At 32.7% G+C, this 23,291-nt stretch overlaps 1 protein-coding gene across 1 annotated transcript in view; it reads right to left on the bottom strand.

Annotated features, from left to right (window-relative positions):
* Nucleotides 1–992: 992 nt before the first annotated feature.
* LOC129753466 (adenylyl cyclase 78C-like) overlaps nt 993–23,291 on the bottom strand; it is a 61,526-nt gene continuing 39,227 nt past the window's right edge. The window contains exons 2-5 of the mRNA XM_055749285.1: nt 17,534–17,964; nt 17,096–17,422; nt 2,445–2,637; nt 993–1,105 (exon numbers count right to left, since the gene is read on the bottom strand). Coding sequence (XP_055605260.1) covers nt 993–1,105; nt 2,445–2,637; nt 17,096–17,422; nt 17,534–17,964 — 1,064 coding nt within the window. The remainder of the gene's footprint in view (nt 1,106–2,444; nt 2,638–17,095; nt 17,423–17,533; nt 17,965–23,291) is intronic.

Raw genomic sequence — 23,291 nt, 5'->3', positions numbered from 1 at the left:
TTTCACGATTTTTTCTAGAGCTATCGTTCAAACACATGTGTTCAAATTTTTGCATTATACAAAGCATTGTTAAAAGAACATTTAGTAATTTTTTCGTAGAAAAATATTGAAAAATGAGACGTTGACGGAGCACTTTCGAGGATGCCTTTAAGAAAACAGGATTTGCGGTGGACACTGTATCTCACCACAGAATCATCTGAAGTCAAAAAATCAGAGCAAAATATTTTTAATAGATGTTTTTCTGGACCCCAACGTTTTTATTTAACTTAAAAAAATTTTATGAAATTTTTGTGGCTTTTGAAGTAAAAACTACGATTTTTCACGAAAAATCCGCCATTTTTCACCTGTAAAATCTCCCCAAAGTAAAAAAAAAAACAAAAAACAAAAACGTTGGGGTCTGGTATTTTTTATGTAGAAAATATGTTCCAAATTTGAAAAGAATCGGATAAGTAGTTTTCAAATGACGATGTCCACGGACTTTAAAAATGTGCTTTCGAGAAAAACGCGTTTGAAGTTTCTGCTCTTGCTTTCTTGCAGTATTAGATAGGAGGAGATAAAGGCCTCTAATTTTTACAGTTTTGCTTCAGTTGACTGAAAATTTGACACAACATTCTTGGAATGTTTTACAATAAGAAAATAAAAAAAATAAAAAAATCGATTTTTTGTAAGTGTTAGACCCTACCCCCCTTAATACTTTCCATCACCTTTGAAGACCCAGAAAGTCATTTAAAAATAAAATCAACAAATTTAGTTAATTCGTTGTCTATTTACTCATAGTGTTTGTGTGACGCAGCAGGATCTGCCGTGTTACGTCGAAGTGACGCATTAAACCATTTTTGTTTAAGCTAATAAAAGCGATTTTCTCTTTTCCCTCTTTATTCGTTTATCTGGGACTTTTCATGAAATGTGATCTGAAGAATTTATGCAAAATAGGTGACAAATGCAGCCTTTTGAAACACAACTCTTCATTTTGCGTAAAATTTGTACAATTGCTACAAATGGATATGCGTCAGTTCGGCGTATAAATGTTTGTTTTGAGTTGACGATTCTCCGTCGGAGTGACATTTATCCTTAGTCTTGTTGGGTATTTGGAACAAATTTCGTTCTTTAATTGAATTAGAGTGGGGAAAAAAATTTAATGATCCCATCAAAGAAACTTCCGAAGATAAGTATTTCTTTGTACATTAAAAACAATTTCCGGTCCGCTAGTAAAGTTCGAGTGCACAGCTTTGAAATAAATAATACATTGATTTCACCACACAAACAAATTTATTTGTAATAAAAAACAATGTAAAATTTATGAAAAATAAGTTTTACTGTACAAATTTTAAATAATTTCTCAAGTTTTTAAATTAATGTACATGTTGACATTTGTTTTCAAATTGTATTTATCAAAAAGCCTCGATAACTTCTTTCATTAAGACTCCTTTTCTGAGAAAGGGAAGGTGGGGGGCTTCTCTATTTTATTTTAAATAGATTGTCATGTTGAAATATGATTTTATTCCAAATCTGAGGAATGTCGCTTTAAAATTATACGGATTATTGAAATTGTTCTGTATCACTTTGAAATACGTATAAAACGCAGTTTTGGCGATTCGTTTTTCTCGATTTTCTCAAAAAATGTTTGATATTTGACGGCAGGGATGTGACTTGGTTTTTATGCGGAGGATTCGAGTTCCAGATTTGGTAAAAATATTTTACTGTTCTTACTTTAGGGCTAAAGGGTTTTGATGTTTTGCTCAATCTAACCTTAGGTTAGTAACGTAAGCTTCTGCAGAGAATCATTAAACTATAGACGGTTTCGAAGAAAAACCGGTAAACTTTTAAATGTTTATTTTTAGCAATCAGCTGTTAGGGCAGAATTTGTCCGCATCATCGAATTACGCTTAGGAAAGAGCCATTAGCTAAAAAAGCAACCGGCCCCTTCTGTTTTCCCATATTAAAATTACTAGAACTCATTGTGTTCAGGTCTCCTATTTTTGGAGGCTGGCAACCTAATCAAATCAAACCTAATCAACTTCTTCGGCGGGTTCAGTGCCATCAACGGGGTTGGCCAACCGGAAATTGTGCTGGACTTTCTACTCCATATAATTAGCAGCGCTTAAGAGCAGCCAATCGATAAGGGTTCGTTTGCGATTTTGGCATCTGTCGGTTTTTGCTGGTGTGGACTGCTTAAAAAGACAATTGACCGGAGGTTTTTTTTTCTGATGAAATTTTGCCGCAGTTAGAAGACTTTCCGTCGAATAATTATAAACAAAGGGCGCAAGGGGGTTAATTAATGGAGAAACTTTGTTTTGTTACGACGATTTTTTCCTAGCAATGATAAGCCCGCTTCCGCTTTAATACGGAAGCTGATTCAAATTTCAAACAATAGAGTAGCATGTGACTTGGCTAGTGGCCAAGTGACACTTCAGCAAAACGCAACACTGATATATTTTACTTACTTGAATCCAGCAACCTTTGGGTTCTCTGATATTCCTTTTCTGATTCCCGTTTGTGCTCCATGGCCTTGTGGGTTTCGATGAACGCCAACCGTTGGCCCCGATCCGTTAGATATTTGGTGTACATTCCGGCAAAATTAATGGCCAGATACAGCAACGAGTTGGCAATCATCTGCCGGATGATGCAGGTTGTGTCCTGTTGAAGATTGGTTGATAATTTGTGTTACAAAGTGCAAATTTTGAGAATTTCTGAGGAATAAGAGTGTCTTCTGAGGACGTTTCATCGCGTTTTACGGCAACACTGTTTATGGGAGTATAAATAAAAAATCTCGGAGAATCATTGCTTCACAAAAGTTATAACTTTAGAAGACATCTTAATCAGAAAACATCTTACGGTATTATAAAACTGTTACCAGGAAACCAAGTAGGTTTTTAAGATATTTTTATTATAAAAATTTTCAGCTTTCAGTCGGTTCATCAAATCAAGTAGGTAAGCTGCCCTACTTTGTATTCTCAACTAACTAATAATACGATTGCTTTTGAAACGCTATCCTGATTTTTATATTAAGTCCTCAATCTGATTCTTTAAGAGATATGGATCAAAGGAATGGAAATTCTTAGCTATCTAATACATATTTTTAGTTCTGTACTGTTTTTACAAGAAAATTTTCGGACTTAGAAATTGAAAAAAAAAAACAATCATAACAATACATTTCAAAGTTTTAAAAAATAAGAAAAATTTATACTTGTTTCCCTATTAGGCATCATGTACATGTAGGTATTGGACAGGTAAAGTTTTAAATCTTTGTAGGTAAATTTATTGTACTATCAGAAAAGTATAAAAAAAAGACGATATTGAAATCGATTTTTGCAAACGTTGAATAAAAACATCAAATTTCATGAAGTTGATAGATTTGATCTTGTAAATACTTTTCTCTTACACGGACATCTATTTCAAAGCATTTGTCTATGGTTGTGTATTTTTGTAACTTAAAAATAATCATTTGAAATCTTGAGACGGTTTTGAAGTTTCCACTGTTGCCATCAAAAGCGAAAGAATGTAATCGAAAGAATATGAGAATCTACTATCAAGTCGGGATCGAAATTCGGGCTCAGAATTCGGAGCTAGGATCCGGATCAGAATGAGAGTTCTAGATGGGGAATCCTGAATCCCAGTCCAGTTTCAAGATCTTAGACCTGTGAGCTTAAAATCCAGATTATTGAATCCGGAATAAGAATCAGATCGATCAGGATCAGGATCGCACTGGGGTCAGCTTTCGGATTCAGGATCAAAGATTAGCTTAACAATTCGCAATCAGAATCCAGAATGAGATTCTAGTATTTATCAGCAATGGAATCTACGATCAGGATTCAAAATAATGATATTAATCTGCAATCATGATCCTGTATCTATATGTAGATCGAGGTGCAGGATCATGACCCAAGATCTAGGGTCAAAATTAAGAGCGGAACCCAAGTCCAAGATTCAAGATTCAGAATCAGAATCCGAATGATCCTTAATTCGGATCCTTAATCCTTAATAGTGATCGGGAATTAGGACCTGAGAAATGGAGTAGGATCCAGAATCAGCATCAGGATTCGGGTTCAAGATTAGGATCAGGGTCTAGAGTCTGGTATCAGTATAAGGATATGGAATCAAAGCATCCAGAATCTGAATTCGGGAATCCGGAACTGGTTTAAAGAACAGACCAGAATTAAAATCCGGATTTGGATCTCATAGTCAGCATCAGAATCTGGAATCAGAATTCAGCATCAGGGATCAGATCAAGGATCTTGAATCTGAGACCTGAGTCTGGGACCTGAATCCAGGAAAATTGTCAGGATCAGCGATCAGGACTAAGGTCATGGTTTAGGATAAGGATTCAGGATCTAGATTTAAGAAAAAAAAATCGGATCATAGTTCAAAAGCCTGAGTCAGGACCCGGGATCGTAAATCGGGATTAACATGAGTATTCAGGATGTATTTGGAGAATCGAGATTTGAGATCCTGATCAGGAAATCTGATCCTATATCAGGATTCGAATTCGGTATCTGAGATCGGGCCCGTGCGAAGGACCCGTCCATTGGGGGGAGGGGGGGGGGGGATGGTTGTTGGTTTTCGAATTTCATATTTAGCTAAAAATAATAAAAATACCAAAAATAAACAATAAAAAAATGATCAAACAAACTAAAAATAAATTCGTATGATAAAACAAAAAACTTTCGAATCAAACCTGAACGGAAGTTTCAAATTTTCGGTAAGTCATTGATTTTTTTTTAAATTATGTTCTTTATTCTGAACTAGAAATTTGTTTCAAAACAATTTCTTAGCTAATTTAAAATAAAAGTTTTCGAAACACAGAGCTTAAAAGAAATCTGAATTCTAAAATAAATATCCAATCAGGTTAAAAACTAACCATGATTAGTTTTTAGGAAAATGATACTAATTTTTAATTTTTATTCATCTGAATTAAAATTCTGTTTTTTATTTTCAACTGAAAAATGATTGAAATATTCCGCTGTAGTGTTTAAAATTTTAACAAAAATAATCAATCGCGATTAAAAATGTGAATTTTCGATAACTGAAAAAAACAATTTGAACTTTGGAAAATTTATTCAATGATTGGTGGTTTAATTTTATTTGATAAAAAGAAGAAAAGATATATTTATTCTTAAATATTTGAAAAGTGCCATTGAAAGAAGTCAGAGAAAAAACCTATTTATAGAAAAATAAATAGTTCATTTTTGAAGATCAAAATACATGTTCAATTATACTTACAAGGATATGTTAGGAAATTAAAAGATAAGAAGTTCCAAGTTACAAAAAATATTGTAAGAACAAAGCAAATACAAAGTTAGTTAACATTTCGCATTAAAATTAAGTTTAAAGTTGCTACCTACTTCAAATCATGTTTCAAACTTTCGAAGATTTATTTAAAAAACATTGATTCATAAAAGACGATATTTTCTAAAAAATTTTTTTTTATTTTCATTCACAAATTTTAAAGTTTAAAATTACAAGCTTTGAGTATTTTGTCACCTTCGATTGAAATATTGGGTACTGGAAAGAACAGAAAGTTGAAACTTTGATTTTCTTATTAAAAATTAAGACTTAAGGGCTTATGTGTCAAGTACACAAAACATTAGAATTAAAAAAAATAATTAATTTTATTTCTATAATTTAAAATTTCGACTTTAAAATTCGGCAAAATGAAAAAAAAAGTTTTTTTAAACATTTCAGGAGGGGTTTTTTTTAAATAAACACGTTTCACTATAAGAATTTACATAATTTAGTTGATGTATCAAGGCATCAACATTTTGGTGCTTTGTTTAATGATTGATTTGATAGATTTTAGCGTTGTGAACTCGAATCTTTTATCAAATTTGGTCGAACGCTTTGAGTTTTAGTGATCAGGAGTTTTAAAACGTATCAGTTTTGAGTAAAATCAAACATTGAAAACTGATTAACTAACAAACCTACGTATACGAAAAAATCTGATTCTGATTTTGTTTATCATACTTCATCAAATTAAGGGATATTATTATGATGAAAATGATGCATGATCTAAAAAATGTAAAATTTAACAATTTAAAAAAAAATGGAAGATGTCATTACAAGTACTTTTGACATAACTGTAGAAAGTATAAAAAAACTTGATTTCAATTAACGTTTTTTAAGTTTAAAACTTCTTAAAAATTTGATAAATGAAAATAAGTAAAAAAGTTACATTAAACTTCTATAACTTTTTTCGCAGAAATCATAAATACTTGAATTCTTGAGGAAAGTTGATAATTCATTTAAAACTAAATTTCTCAAATACTTTTTACTTTTTTAAAAGTCATTTTAATAACAAGCTGATAGAAATATTGCATATTCAGATTCAAGGTTCCCAAATTAGTCGAAATTACCTTTTTAATTCATTGCACTTCGGAAAAATTTTGTGGACTTGTGTAAATTATGTGTTGTGTTGAGCATTTAGAAAAACAAAAAAACACTTAATAAAATTTAGTCGAAATTGGTTTCTAGAAGAATTTTTATATCAGCATAACATTTGTAATTAAAATAACGATTCAAAAAAATATATGGTTCGTTTCAAACTCTGTTCTCATTCAATTACACTTCTTAATAAAAACCAATTCTGAAGACGAGGTATGGTTTTTGTATGTCAAGTTTTGAGTTCCTATATAAAAGATTAATTGAATTGCAATTTAGTTTCAATTTGTTAACGTCGAATAGTATCGTAGATCAAAATGTCTTAAGCTAGTGGTGATTGAAGACTAAATTCCGCCAGAGGCGAGAAAAATTTCTGACTTGCTTGTTGACACTTATTTTCAAATACATTTTAACATCAAGTAATTTTCCGTTACTTCGGTGAAAATTTTACTTGGAAAAAATCTTCATGGGGGGGGGGGGAGGGTGGGTTTAAATCCATAAAACCCCTCCCGTTCGCACGGCCTTGTCTGAGATCATAATCAAATATCGAAGATCAGGATCAGAATATTGATTCATGGAATCAGGATACATGAAAACCAGCGTAGGGGAAGGAGGGGGGGGGGGGGCGTTTGTTTCGAAATTCAAATTTAGCTAGGAATAATAACAATACCAAAAACTAGTGAACCTGCATATAAGAGAAGCGACATCTGATCTCTCTTAAAATAATATATGTGGCCACATCGCTGAAAGCTTGAACAAAAAAAATCCTTAGCACTGTTTTCTGGCTCAAGCTCTAAAGCGAACGCTCAGTAAATCCAACAAAACAACATTGAATCTGCCTATGGATCACGATAAACGGTATGATTACTTGAATTTTGTTTTTTACAGATAGTTTTGTAACTACGGACACGATTCACCAGAGCAGTGAAAATATTGCTCTTAATCATAAATTCATATTACAAGCTTAGAAATTATTTACTTGAACTGCAACCAGAAATCACAATACTCTCCTTGGTCGAGTTTTCAATTAGAAAGCTAAAAGCCCTTCGACAAAAGCTCGGATCGATTGGAATCGATTTTTACAGTTCTTTTGTTCCGACTGGAATTTTGTGTTTCAGAATTCGCTTCTCTTACATGTAGGTTCACTACCAAAAACGCACAATAAACAAGGAAATTGATTTCTAAAACCATTTTTCTACTAATGACCATCCCACAAACGAATAGGAATTCCGAATAAAATCAGAACTTTAAACTTCGGGCATAAGAATCAGTGCACAGAAATAGAATATCTACATATAAGAACACCAGATTGAAAAAAGAAGTGAGATTAGAAATCCTAAATTGATTTCAGATCAAGTAAGAAATTAACCATGATTGAAAATTGTTTTGCAAAATTAAAATAATTATTATTTATTTACATTTTTTTTAAATTTTCAATTGAATGGTTGATTGAAAAATTCCGTGGTATATGAAATTTGAAAAAAAAATTAATCATGATTTCAAACGTGAATTGTTGACTAGGAAAAACATATCCATTTGAACCAATAAGAATTTTTGCAGAACACATGATTGATGATTGATTTTTATTTGATAAAACGATAAAATATTTAATTTTCTTTCATGATTGCCAGTGATTAAGGCTAGAGATAATATCATATTCAAATTCTTCCAGTTATCAAAATAAAAAGTTCGTTTTTGAAGTTCACAATAATAAAAGTGTGTATTTAAGAAAACAACATTTTTAATTCATTATTGAAAGCTTATAGGTACTGACTGTATTTTATTTCTAGAGGTGAGATCTTATCGTTACTTTTATTTTCTGATCAACTATATTTAATGTGTTATGTAAATTCCCTTCAACTAGTTTTCAAATTACCTGACAAACTATAGTATCGTGCCTTGTGCTTTTCTCATCCCATCCATTTCAGACTTGTCGTTCGATGGATTAAAAAATTAATAAGAAATAAAAAAAAATAATAAAAGAAATAAGAAATAATCAATAAGAAACTGATAAACTTTAAAATAAGGATTTCCTAGTTTTGTTGTAAATGTTGAAATCACAAATCAAATCAATTCAACCTTATTTAAGCTGCTACTTTTATTCATTTATCGAACTTTTCAAAGATTGTTTTAAAATAATGATTCATTCAGATTTTAAATAATAAACATAAGGAAAACGTTCATTAATTACCAAGCGCAGATTTTATAGTTTAAAAATTTTTAGCTCTAAATATTCTGTCGCCACCAAATGAAATATTGAATTCTGGAAAGGACAAAAGGAATAAACCATGTTTTTCTTAATCAAAATTTAGGTTAATAGGCTTCTAAGATAAGTTGCCGAAATTTTTAGCACGTACCCGGGCCAGAGAAATCTAAGCAATTTTATTTAAAAACCTGGCAAAATTCGAGCATTTGATGTCAAAATGACGACCAAAAATCCAGGCAATATCCCGACAAATTTGGTCAAAACCCAGAAATAACTCAACAAAAATCAAGGAAAAAAATGTTTTTCCTCAAATCTCATCGACAGGTCTTAAATCGTATGTTTTGGGACCGGAACACTATTTCGGACAAACTTTGAAACTCGCGAATTTAAACTTTAACTTAAAACAACTTTTATTTCGGTTTGATTTGGGGGGTTTTATTTTGACGATGTAGTCAACACGGCGGATTGGTTTGGACAGTTGTACAAACTGTGTTGTTTATAAAGTGGAGAATATGGTAGAAAAGTATATAAAGCAAGAATTCCCTATCATTTCAATTACCACATTTACATATTGCTCCAGTCATGGCCGTAGGAAGGGGGGGGGGGGTGGAGGGGTTTGGGGGTTAAACCCCCCCCCCCTGAGGGTCCAAAAAAGCAAGCGAGGTATTCTACTCTACACTAGAAATTTTAAATTCATAATCAAATTATGATAATAGAGCAAAGATATTCAAGAGTAACTATCTGAACTAAAAACTAATACAAAAACCTGAAAATAAGGTTGTCAGATTTTTTTCAGCATGTATCCGGGCCGGACAAATCCAGGCTGTTTTATATAAAAACCTGGCAAAATCCGGGTACTTGATTTCAAAATTGTCGACCAAATCCAGGCAAAACCGGGAAATTTTGGTCAAAGCCTTGAAATTGCTCATCAATAATCTATAAAAAAAAACTTAAAAACCCTTTTATGATCATATTTTGGAACTTGTTGCAAAAATTTTGGACACATATATAAAAAAAAAATACAACAAAATTTGTTTTTTTAAAGTTTGATTTAAGAATGAGAATAAGAACAAACCTAGACAATATCTGGGCTTTTCCAATGAAATCTGGGCAACTGGGTCGGACCAGACTTTTTCCAAATTTTGTACTTAATATCCGGGCCAATCCGATGAAAACTGGGCAATTTGGCATCCTTATCATAGAAATTCAGATTTGAATATTAAATTTTAAATTAAACCCATTTTGGAGGTTCTGGTTCTATATTCATAAGACCAAAATTGTATTTCTACATATTTTTTTATTTCTGATTTTGTATCAAGTTTAGGTTTCTTGATTTTCAGTTCGAATAATCATAAGAAATAAGGAATGAAAAGCTGCTTTGAAATCCTTGTTCGAATTCGGTTTTGCATTTCGTATCAAATTTGAATCATGTTTTTCGAAAATCAAATGCATTTTCACAGAGATGCCATTCTCTACCGAGAAAGACGGAGAACGGAGAATAAATCACCCCCGTGCGATAGCTGCAAATCACCCGGGTGAGTTTTTTTGTTTCTCTCCACACATTATTCGCACCCCGGTTTCGGAAGCCACACACACCTAATTCCAATAGCTCCGGCGTGCGACAATTCGTCACCGTAGAGCACCCCGGTGAAAACACAGGACAGGCTGGTTCAAGCCACGAAAAAGCAAAGACAAAAACAAACACGATGGTGTGCATAATAATAGCATCAACAAACGCTGATTGTTTCGGGCGAGTGAAACAGCTTCGTATTTGTTGGTAAACGCAACAAGCTAAGCCAGCTGCCGTCGCTGTCGCTCTCCGTGGTGAAAACATTTTTTCACTGTAGTGTGTGTTCGCTCTGTCGTGTTGATTTACAGATTCTCTACAGAGGTTCGGCTTAAAATCCCTGCGGTGCGTTTCAGAGAATCTTTACCGAGAATCGAAAACCGAGCACGTCGGTGATTCTCGTTAGAGAAATTGCAAGCCTGCATTTTCAATATTTTGATAATAGTTTTCCGGATATGGAAACAGAAAAAAATTGTTTTATATTCAAATTCGATGTTCTTAAACTTCATTCTAACACAAAATTTAAACATTTGAAGCGATCCAAAATTGAAAACCAGATTCTGATTCATCATTCGAAATCCTCATTTGAAATCAGATTCACTAAACAGATTTAAAATCAATCATTGAAATAATTATTTAAGAATAAACCAGCACTACAGAATTTGAATAATAGATTCATGAATGAAGGCTCTAAGATTTGGCTCATGAAATTCTGATCTGGAATTAAGATTCGGAAATCGTATTTTTTGTACATTTCGGAAATCTTATTGAAATTCGAAACTAATTCAAAGTTCTATTTTTGAATTCAGATTTAGAATTCAGATTTCAAATTCAGAAAAAGATTTAGCTAGTGAATGAGTTTTTCGATCAACATAAAATTGTTGAGAAATTCAAGAGAACATTAACTTAAAAATTTGCTTGTCAATTCAATTTCCAAATTTCAAAGTTCTGAATAAAAAAGTTTGTACACACAATTCAGCTGAAAATCACAAATATAAAGTAGGATTTGATTTAATTTTCTAAGTTTTTGATTCATGCAAAATATCTCAAACTGATTCTTTATGAAAATGGAACTGATTATTTATGAAAATTATGCCCTGTTCAAGAATCATGTACCTTATTTTTACCTAAAAAACTGCACTTTTTTGGTGTATTGTTTAACGTTATTAATATTCCAGTTTTTAAAGTCAAATTTCAAATTAAAATCATAAATTTAGTTCAAGTTTGCACTAAGCAAATTTGATTCGAAAAAGTTTTTTTTTTTGAAAATTTTATTTATTTTCATCAAAGGTTAGAATCTTGGAATTTGCAAAAGAGTTTGGAAGATTGGGCTTGTTTGATTTGAGTAAAGAATAAGTTTTTTTTTAAGAAATCGAAAGCTACCCTAAAAAGAACTTATTTTATACTCAAATCAAATAAATTGATTTACCAGACTTTTTAACAAATTCAAAAAATTTAATCATCGATGAAAAAAAAGTTACTGTTTTAAGGTATTGCAAATGACACTTTACCATCCTTGTGGCATTCGTGTCTTCTCTTAAGTTGTACTTTCTCATGAAAACTGTTAATGAGTACTCAAAAACGTATAATCATATAGTTAAAAACAAAATTTGTTTTAATATTTTTTATTCGTGTGTTGTTGAACAAAACATCATAGGTAAAAATTAGTCATCAAAACCCCCCCCCCCCATGAGTCGGTGATTGGCTCCAGTATTTTTTTTTTTTTTTTTTTATTGATATTAAAAATAAAATTACATAACTAAAACTAAAACTACAGTACATTAACTATATTATCATCACTTGCCTTTCATTTCTGTAAATATTTTTAATTTTTTTTCTTTTCACTCGCTCATCATTTCTAAATTATTTTCTCAACTATATTCCAGTTACTGAATACAGCGAGAATAAAAACGAATATTCACTTACAAATATTTATCTATTTACTTTTTGAGCGGCACAATCCACTTCTTTTTACGATGCTCTGGCTTTTTTCCTGTTTCAATTCTATTTTCAATTGTTTACATTTACTCCTCGTTCTTTTCTGTTCAAATTCCAGGAAAAATACCTTGTCTGGCACAAAGATTGGTGTTCCAGCTTCCGATCCATTTGATGACTGGCTTTCATTGTCTTCATTTTTTTTGAGTTTTCTTCCACGCTTTGGAACTCGTTTCCATTGCTCCGACGATGAAAGCTCTGGAACCATCCGTTGCGCTACAGTACTTGTTTGCGAATTTTCCGTTGTGTGCTCATCGACACTCTGCGCTGGTTGCGTTGATTCTTCTGGTTTTGCTTTTCTGGTGGGCGTTATCGTTTGCATTGAGCTTTTGGTCTTAGTGAGTGCTATCGAAGAGCTTTCTTTTGGCTGATCACTTTCTGGGTTGGACAAAAGCGTTTCCGCAACTTGAGTTCCAGCTGCTATACTGCTGTACAAACGACCTTGAACCGAGACACGTTTCATTTCACCATTCCGTCGTGGGCAGTTAACCTTAAAATGTTCGTTACTTTGGCACAAAAAACACTTGTTCACCATTCCGTCGTGATAAAGTCTGGCCTGGAAGTGTCCAAATCGAAGCTTTGAGGGAATCTCCTTGCTGATCTCCATGTATACCCCTCTCACTGTAGAGAACACGGGGTAACCTGTGCTTCTATGATATTTCTCTCGTACCTGACTTCTTATTGTTCCGAAAGGTGCTAATGCGTTACATATTTCACTATCTTCCAATTCAGGAGGAAGATTAAAAATTCTTACGTACCTAAGGTTAACTCCAGCTTCCGTCATTGCAACTTCAGTAGTGGTTCCATTTACATATGAAAAAGTATGCACTGGTCGCAGATTACACACGTAAGAATTCAGCAACAGCTCATTATTAAATTTGACAAGGATTGATCGTGATTCTCTTTCTTTGTGTACCGAATACAAATCTTCCGGCTTGAAGCATCTGTCCTTACAGAACTGGAACATTTCTGCTTCAGTTGGTTCTGCTGCATCCTTTTCGAATGAAAATCGAAGAGTGTGAATCCTGATTTTAGGTTCCGACATTATTTCACGTGGCCTTTATAACCTCAAAAATCAAAAGCTTCAGATACTTGTATCACATCACTACTTGGTATGGAAAAAGCTAAGAGAACTCAGTTGTACAACCGATTACTTTGACGTCTTGTAGTAAACTGATGGGGTATTGAATACGAAAGAGAAGAGAACATAAACTTTGAGTGTACATTCTCTAACGTTCTCTATAGTGAACAGAGGCTATCTCTCCTAAAGACCATTTTAGGTCCGTTTCGAAAGGGTCTAAATTCCCGTCATTTTTTCTCTCACTACTACTAGGCTAGGCACCGCAATGTTTATACTTCAACATCGTATTTGAGGCTTCCAAAAAACTGTCATGATTATTTAAAAAAAAAATTGTTCAAAATATTTCGTTCTGGAGGCATAAAAAAAAATTACAACACATTTTCCAAATAAAGTGAATAAATCCGGGCAAAATCCGGGCATTATTTAATGAAACTCGGACAACCGGATAGGGCCGGACTGTTCTCAAATTTTATATTAAGTATCCGGACAAACCCGGATAAAATCGGGCAATCTGGCAACCTTATTCTAAGTAGATTATGTTTTCAGAACACTTTAAATCAGAATTGATAAACGAAGAAACGTTTTTAAAAAAAATTGAAAAGGACAACATAATTCAGTAAATTTGTTGAAAATTAAAACAAAATATTCAAATAAAACAAAAGCTTCTTAACATTTAAGAAGGAAATAACTTAAGGGAATTGCATTTTAGGTGCCTCTGTTTGAATCATTGAGTTGGAAAATTCTGGCTTCCTGAACTCGAATCATTTGTCAGGTTTTATCTATCACCTCTAGTTTTGCTGATATGGCGTTTATTAGTTTAAAATAATCAGATTTGAATGAAATCAATCATTGATTACTGATGAAACAACAAACCTACATAAAAGACAAAAAATTGGTTCTGGATTAGTTTATCCTCCTTTCATTAAAAACAATTCTTATTTCCGAGGAAAAATGATCTAAAAAAGATAAGTTCTACAATTTGAAGAAGTTTTAAAAGATATCATTATAAATATTTTTGAAATTGCTAAAGGAAGTTGGAAAATTAATGGTTTATTTATTTTAACAAATTTGTTGAAGACTGCTAAACGATTTGATTTTGGACTTCTCAAATCATCTAAACATCCTTTTGGTTCAAAACTTCAGGAGGAGGAATAAAAAATTAAAAAAAAAATCTATAGAGTCTTAATTATTTGTCGTCTTCGGAAAATTTGAACATTTATTTACACCCTTTTTTTAAACTTTAATGTATTACATTTCTGTAAAAGACAGTGCAAACAATTTTAAATGATTTTCATCATTTTCTCAAATGTTATTTAGCAATCTAAAGCTGATAGACTAAAAGAATTAATCCATGTTTTATCGAGGGCATCCAAGTTAATCAAAATAAGCTCCTAAATGCTTTGCATCTTCGAAAAATGTTAATTTCGCAGCTTTGTGTAGTTTATCGAAATCCTTTTGAATGTGGTGTTCAGAATTTTGAAGAACAAGAAAAACTATATTTGAATATGAAATTGGGTTTTTAAAGAATATTTCATGATGGATGAATTTTGAAGTTAAAAGGGTTGGTTTTAAATTCTGAACTTGTTAAGTTCCCTTTTTCATAGAAAATACATTGTCAAAAATCAAAAGGATTGTGGGATTGGTATTCGAAATTCACAATTAAATATAAGTATCAACTTGTGAACGTCATAAAGTGTCATACAGTAAAACGTTTCAGGCCTATAGTGATAAAAGACTAAGTCCACCGGAGAAAGGTTGCCGAAAAACAAATCTGTGTTTTTGCGAAAAAAAATTCAGACTTTCTGTGGTTTCACCCAAAAATTCTGTGATGGATTTCTGTGATGCAAATAGCATAAACATCTTTGAAAAGCCATGAAAAGTTTAGTATTTTTTACATTTTACTTGAGAAAAGTCAATATACATTTCCAATCTTATAATGTTTTTTTCCAAAACAAAGTAAAAAATCCAAAATTTATATTGACATCAAAATTATAATTTTAGAAATACGTAAAAATTTAAAAAAAAAATCTGTGAAATCTATGAATATTTCCAAAATTTTGTGTTCTGTGACACAGAATGTGTGATAAAAATGTTCTTAAAACTCTGTTAAATTATAGATTTTTCTATGATTTCGGCAACCTTGCGCCAGAAGCGAGCCAATTATATGAAATATTAGTTAACACTTATTTTTAAATACCTTCTGGGATCAAGTAGTTTACCGTTACTACGATAAATTCATTTCTTGAACTAAAATTTTACTTGGAAAAAATCTCCATAGACGGGGGCTAAATCCCTGACCCCTTCCCCTTTCGCACGGCCTTATGAGAAGAAAACGGGATTAAGGATTTAAGAACTTTAATCAAGATCAGAATAAAAGAAAATATTTTTTTTAGAAACTTCCAAAATAAACAAAAATAAAAATAAATATACAAGAATTACAATAATTACAATTCTCATCTGATTTTTTTTAAATTTTTACTACCACTGTATTGGAAAAATTAAATGCTATCCTAGGGAAAATTGAAGTTTAAAATGGCATGTAAACAATGATTTAGAGATTTTTCAAATTTTATTATGATATTTTTCCCATAAATCCATTGTCAACAATTGTAGGCTCTTCTTTTTTGAATTTTTTTTTTCAAATTTGAGGCCCTTGGAGCCAAAGGGGTATAAGTGCATAAAAGCTGATTTCGAGAAAACAGCACTTAAAGTCCGTTATGTTCCAAAAAATTTCCTAGATATTTTTAATGAAATTTTTCAATGAGTTTGATCTTCGAAAATAAAAACAAATCATTTGACACCATTTTTTTACAAAAACAACGTTTATTTGACGTGAATTGAGGCGACACATGATTTTTGATTTTTGCACAAACACATGCCCCTTTGCCGCCAAATAAAATCAAGTATACCCCTTTGCCACCAACAAATTTCTGTTTTCAAGTGATTTTGTCTTGTTGATTTGATTCAGAAAACATAGGGATTCAATGAGGTGAAAGTCAAATAATTTATTAACATATTCATTTTATACTGTTATGACGGAAAATGTACCTTGGTACAGTTTAACGAGAGATGTTATGTCTAAAGATCAACTTTGACTTATCAGGTTGAAGTAAATCTTTTCAAACAACATTTTTTCATCAAGATTATTATAAGATTTATTTGTAAAGGGTATTTTCCATGAATTTTCAATCATAGCCTGTGTCCTGCGGCTTTTCTTGATAAATTAGACATTGGAATGGACTTCGGCTCATTATGGGTTGATGTACATTTACGACTAGCGCTTCAACGTTAGCTCAATCATCTCGTACAAATTCATATTGAGCCTTGCCCGAAATTTGCGGCATACTCCATATAATTATGACCATAAATCAGAAAATTGCGATTCATTTATTGGGGTTAGAATACAAATAGAAAATACAAAACTTGATAATATTTTGTTCACTAGAATTATCACTAAATGCAATGAAATGATTAACTGTTGATGGTAAATTTCCAAACATGATTTGCTTTTGAAGTGCAAATTAAACTTCATTTTTTGAATTTCGTTCCGATGCAAAAAAAAGAACACTTCTTAGTAAAAATGACATTTGGGCTAGTGGCAAAAAGGTATAAAAAAATTGCTTGGTGGCAAAGGGGTATAAGTGCTGCACTTATACCCCTTTGGCTCCAAACAAAAAGTAATTTTTAGTAAGCAGGATTTTTTCAACGAGATCAAAACATAAGAAAATGATGAAATAAAATTATGATTAAAATAGCATATGATGTTTGACAGTCAAGGATTTGTTCCAGATGGTTATCTCGATTTTTCAATTTTGCACTTATAAACCTTTGGCTCCAAGGGCCTCATTTGTTTTTGGTTTAAAAGACGTACCGTTTCATGCAGGAACTTGTTGATGGTGGTCACGATCAGGTGACACACGGCTGAAACCGATCCGGCAATCATGCACCACTTGAGCGGAAGTGGAAGCATCGCATACGGAACAAAGATGATGAACAGCACGTACCAGATCAGGTACTCCCGTTCAGCGAAGCCTAAGCCTTCGCCGACGAAACCTTGAAGATTGAGCAGCAACCAGGTGCAGACGGCAGCCCAATGGAGATAATTGTTGGCGAAAAGTCGCCAGCTTCCCAGCACACAGATCAGGAAGTTCGATATCACACAGCACACGGACCAGGTGATTTCGTGTGCTTGGATAGTCTGAAAAAGGAAGTTTTTATAACGAAAATAGTGGTTAAAATAGTATCGTAAATTAGACAGTAAATAGTGGCTCCAGAGAGTGACCAAAACAGGCAATTTTTTTTAGCTTACCGTAGGATGATTGAAACCGATCCAAACCGAGGCTAGGACAATTTTGAGCACCAAGTCGACCACGTTGACCAGGATGAGCGATTTCTGGCGCTGCCGGTGGGAATAGGTCAGATAGGATCGTTCCAGGGACGGGGCCCGGAACGAGTTGGTCATCGACGGACACAGGATGCCCTTGATGACATTGCCCCGCTTGAAGGCCGAATAAGTGCTGCTACAGTGCGGTGGCAGGTTGCCGTTGTTGTTATTATTATTCTGGTTCCCGTCGTCAGCCCCACCTCGATCGGTTTCTGAACCGTCTGCTCCACCGCCATTAGACTCGTCTCCTCCTCCTCCACCAGGTGGCGGTGATGAAATGTTGCCAATGCACTTTCCGTTGGCATCCTCCATCGTTAACACGGGCGTCGTTACGCCATTGGGACGTTGCTTGTTGTCTGTAAAGGCAAAGAGAACGGCGACATAGTGAAAATTAGATGTCAAATGAATGTACCTACTAACAACTAAACAACTACTAGAAGCAACACAGCCGGGCAACAGATTCAGGTGCCAGCAGCTAGTAGTGGCAGCAGCAAATGTTTCCATCATTTTTAGAGTGGTTCATTACACGTTTAAAATATTGACTTTAAAAAAGGAATGGTTCCCGTCATTCTAGTACAGAACCTTTTGGAATTTATGATTTGGAACCATTTCAAGGCGTAAAGTTAGTACTATTTGAGCAATTTTCCTGGGGCCATTGCCGTATTTGAAGAAGTAAACACGAGATAATCCCGATTTTTTCCCAAAAAGGTACAGGTTAAGCAATAAGTTTTGTTTAGAAAAAAAAGGAAAATCCCTTTTTTTAAATATTTTTTTTCATGATGTACACATGATTTTTTTGTTTAAAATAATTTGATAAATTAAGAATCATGAAATTAAGGGTATAACAATGTTTTAATAACCCATCGTTTTCATCATTCCTCGAAGAACTCCATGCTTCTACATGGATCTTTAGGCCTAGTTTTTGTAGAAGGAAATTCAACCCTTTATTCAGGGACTTTAGTACAAAATCAAATCTATATGTACAAATGGATTTCTGTCTGTCTGTCTGTCTGTTCCCTATAGACTCAGAAACTACTAAACCGATTTGCTTAAAGCTAAGTAGGTTGGCGCCTTTGAGGCTGGAGAAGGTTTCTATTACAGTTCGAGATCCCTCCCTCTAACTGGAAGGGGGGAGGGGTTCTCCCAAAAAAAAAAGAGAAATATTTGCATAACTTGAGAACCAGTCAAGCAAATGGTGCTAAAATTGACATGAGAAGGTATTTGGCTTCGAGAAATATATTCATGAATATTTGGTAATCCTCACTTTTTCAGAGGGGAAATAGGAAGGGGAAAGGGGGGCTCTTTTACAACTTTTTACATAACTCGAGAATAAGTCAAGCAAATGGAACCAGAATTGGCATGTGAGGGTATTTGGATACGAGAAATGTTTGAACAATTATTTGTAGGGGTGAGTATTTGGGATGGTGAATAGGGAAGAGGGAGCTCTCATACAAATTTTTGAGTAACAATTCATGCTAATGTGGTCGAATTTGTCATAGTAAAGCATGTGTAATTGTAATTGTAATTGTGCTTTATTGATTTAACGTCAGCTCATCGATATAAAATCATAGTTAGGGTCAAGGAAATGTGTAAAGAGAATTTTAGACTCCTTCTTTCTTTTTAGTGGGAAGTCAGAAAAGGGAGGAGTGTGCACCTATATTTATATGAATAACTCGAGAAATGATCGAACAAATTTTGCATAGAAGGGATTCGAGTACTAGAAATGTTTTCTTGGTTTTTTTAAAAGGGGGAATCTCAAAATTTTATTATAAATGACTTAGAAACTAATAAAGTAAATGGGACCAAAAATATGGTTCGGGAGAAGAGTTTAATACAAGTAAAACATTTATTTTGACAGAATTAAGGAACTTAAATATGAATTAATAAATCCAGATACTTAGTTTTGCATACATAATTATTATTGGAAAACAAATTTTAGGTCAGGTTTTGAGAACAGGGAAGAATATTTGAGAAAAAAAGGATAATTTTGTATTGGAATTCAAAACTCAAATTACAACTTTCATTTCAAGGTGTTAATATATAATGATTTCGAAATTTAAATATATGATATCGAACTAACAAATTTGAATTATAATTTTGATTAAAATTTCCTCCAATTTCAGAATGTGTAGCAAAGCAAACCGGGTCACACTCATCGATTTTTTCTTTCAAAAGGTCGAGAAAAGACACTTTGATTTGAACAACTGGTCAGACAAATATGCCTGGTGCTAAAATTTTGTCAAAAACCAGCTTCTTTTGTAGAAATTTTAGATATTGGCAGAAGCTAGTAAAATCGACATCTCTGAATATTTGCCGCATTACATACAGAAGAGGTTCTTTCTTATCGAACGAAAATTGATCTATTTGCGAACAAAATACACTAACAAATTTGTTGAATTTTTACTTATTCTTGCTCCTGAAAACTTCCAATGGTTCATCAGGAAATAATTAATTACACAAATTAATCATTATTCAGGTGGAAAAATTGGAGACTTTTATGCACCAAAGATATTGAGAAATTTTGTCTACCGGATTCAGATCAGATCTATAAATAGAAATAAAGTATTGTGAAATACTACTGAAAGACTATGAAAGCTAAATTTTTTGACCGATAAATGAAATTATTTTTAAATGAAAAAATATACACAAAATTAAATTCAAATATTTTAAAATAATTCAACTCTTCTTCCTTACCTGAAAGTTTCAAAAGGTTTTGGAAACGAATGTCTTTCAAATATGGTACAACCAGTTGGGCAGTTTTATATAGATTTGTCACTGTTTCAAGCTAGCCACTTTTTTATATATTTTTATTTTAAATATTATTCTAATGAACCAACGAAAACATGTAAAGATCGTCATAGCTTTGTTTTGACCAAAATCAAATAAAAATCGATATAAAGAATAAGTATTTAAATTCAAAGGATTATTATGAAAAATTAGAATCAATCTTTAGAACCAGAAACTTTAAATTCTGGATCAAATGCATGCAAAGATAGTGTTTAGTACAAACTTTAAAAGTCAGTGGCTTATCCTTGAGTTGAAACATTCCAAAACAAAGTACTGGGGATTTTTTTTTATTATCTGACAATTTGCGCCGGGGGTCTTCAGATTTTCCCCAAAATTGAAAATTTGATTCATTTTTGCGACTTAAAAACACATGTATTTTTTCAGATTTCTAACATTTTTATTTTTTGAGTTAGCTTCGGTTAGATTTTTTTGTAAATAAAAAATAACCATTTTTCAAAGCTACATAACTCTGTTGTTTCTCAACGGAAATTATAAAATACCACATCAAAATGCATTGAAATTTTAACAGCTTTCCAAATAGAATAGTTGAAAAAAATTAAATAATGACCTTCAACATGAAAAGTTGTAAATAAACTTTAAATGGCGTCTAAAAGTACCGTCTGCACCACCGAATATTTTGCAAAAAATACCATTGTATAGCTCGATTCATGATGCAACTTTCATCTGAAGACACCAAAGTGGGCCATTAACACCTTGAAGAGTTATGAAAGAAATAATGACAATAAATCTCTATTTTTGCATCGAAAACAAACAATGGTCGAACAACTGCACTCACATATGGAGATAGCAAGCACTTCTAACAACATGGAAACAAAAGAACTTACCAAAGCAGGTAAAAAAACACTACTTTTTTGTGCTTTGTAGAGTGTTTGCAGCAAAAATGACTTTAAATTTTAACCAAAATTCTGAGTATCGTTTTGTTTAATAATGGGAATGTTGCTTTTACAACCTGGTCATATACTATATAACTTATTAATTTTTCGATCAAAGATCATTGTGAAGCATAATCAATGCCAATAGTAGAAGGTTCAGTCCCTGTATTTGGGATCACAAAAATGTGATTAAAAAGATGAAATATAGACGTGCTTTACATAGGTTTTATATCGGGAGCTAAGCACTGGACACCAAAAACCTTTCCCATTGATCAAAAAAGTATGAAAAAGTGGCACAAATGTTGAAGAAATAATCAAAGAGCTCAGTGTGGCCAGCCCAGGCTGTAAAATGATGAAAATATGTTACTTCGTTTTCTAGATTCGCCCAGTTTTGAGGTTTACCATACTAGAACGAACTTAATTTGTCGTCAGTGTTTTGCTACCTCGATCGCTCACGCACGAATCTTCAGTGTTCCACCGTCTATTTTAAATCAAATCTGGGGAATTACGGATGCAAATCTTAACGCATAAACTTCTAAAAATGACAGTAAAATGTGCATAACTTGTTGTGATCTGGTGCAAAACTGGGTATAAACGAATACGTTATTAGATTTTTGGATATAACATGAAGTCAGTTAAGCTGCAACAATCTACCGCCCCTTCTTTCATAACAGTCCCATATACAAAAATAAGGAAGCGAGACAATCAGCTTTTTCTGTTTTGGAATATATTTTTAAATTGTGACCACCACTTTCAGCATAAACGAAAATCGTTTCTAGGTTGTCATAATAAATCGTTAGACCTGAAATTTTCGGAATTGGGCTATTGGTAAGGTCTAGAGCACTATTTTTATTCATAATGGGACTGTTAATCAACCATATTTGAAACCTTTTTCGAATCTACTGACATAACAATCCCATACAAAATATATTTTTCTCACCAAGCTACTTTCTAAGACTTAAATTTGATCATTTTTGAACTTCTAAATGCAATTGTCAGAAAAAGAAACATACTTTTGCAAAAAAAATATCAAGAATTCCACATTGTAAGTTGAATCTTTTTACGATTTTTGATTGCATCCGATAGTTTTTCGCTCAGGAAGTCATTCCTAAGAAAGTCAGACCTGCCTTCGAAAACTAGTGTGCATCATTCGACATCAAGTGAGTTAAAAAAATGTTTAAATGATTCGAAGCAATAAACCAAAGACTATATCGCCGAAAGAAACATTGAAAAGTAACCAAATCCGTGGTATTCCAAATATGGGATTGTTATTCAGGTATATTTCATATAGGATAGCCACGAATTGATATTTTTTTCGAAATTTCTAGAACAAAACCTCTTTTTTTAGTCTTTTATGTTGAAGCCTTATGTTAACCTAAAATGACGAAAATTCATATGGCACTGTTATGCGAGTAGAGGCAGTCTGAAAAGGACGAAAAAATAGTGTTTTTTACCAGCTTTGATAAGTTCTTTTGTTTTCATGTTGTTAGAAGTGCTTGCTATCTCCATATGTGAGTGCAGTTGTTCCACCATTGTTTGTTTTCGATGCAAAAAAAGAGATTTATTGTCATTATTTCTTTCATAACTCTTCAAGGTGTTAATGGCCCACTTTGGTGTCTTCAGATGAAAGTTGCATCATGAATCGAGCTATACAATGGTATTTTTTGCAAAATATTTGGTGGTGCAGACGGTACTTTTAGACGCCATTTAAAGTTTATTTACAACTTTTCATGTTGAAGGTCATTATTTAATTTTTTTCAACTATTCTATTTGGAAAGCTGATAAAATTTCAATGCATTTTGATGTGGTATTTTATAATTTCCGTTGAGAAACAACAGAGTTATGTAGCTTTGAAAAATGGTTATTTTTTATTTACAAAAAAATCTAACCGAAGCTAACTCAAAAAATAAAAATGTTAGAAATCTGAAAAAATACATGTGTTTTTATCACTAATCACTAATCACTAATCGTACTGCCACAGCCAGAACTTATGTCTGAGTCCC

The sequence above is a fragment of the Uranotaenia lowii genome, chromosome 3 (assembly GCF_029784155.1).
Source record: "Uranotaenia lowii strain MFRU-FL chromosome 3, ASM2978415v1, whole genome shotgun sequence".
NCBI classification, from domain to species: domain Eukaryota; kingdom Metazoa; phylum Arthropoda; class Insecta; order Diptera; family Culicidae; genus Uranotaenia; species Uranotaenia lowii.
The sequence above is the reverse complement of the archived record's forward strand: the minus strand, read 5'-3'. Positions and strand labels throughout refer to the sequence as shown.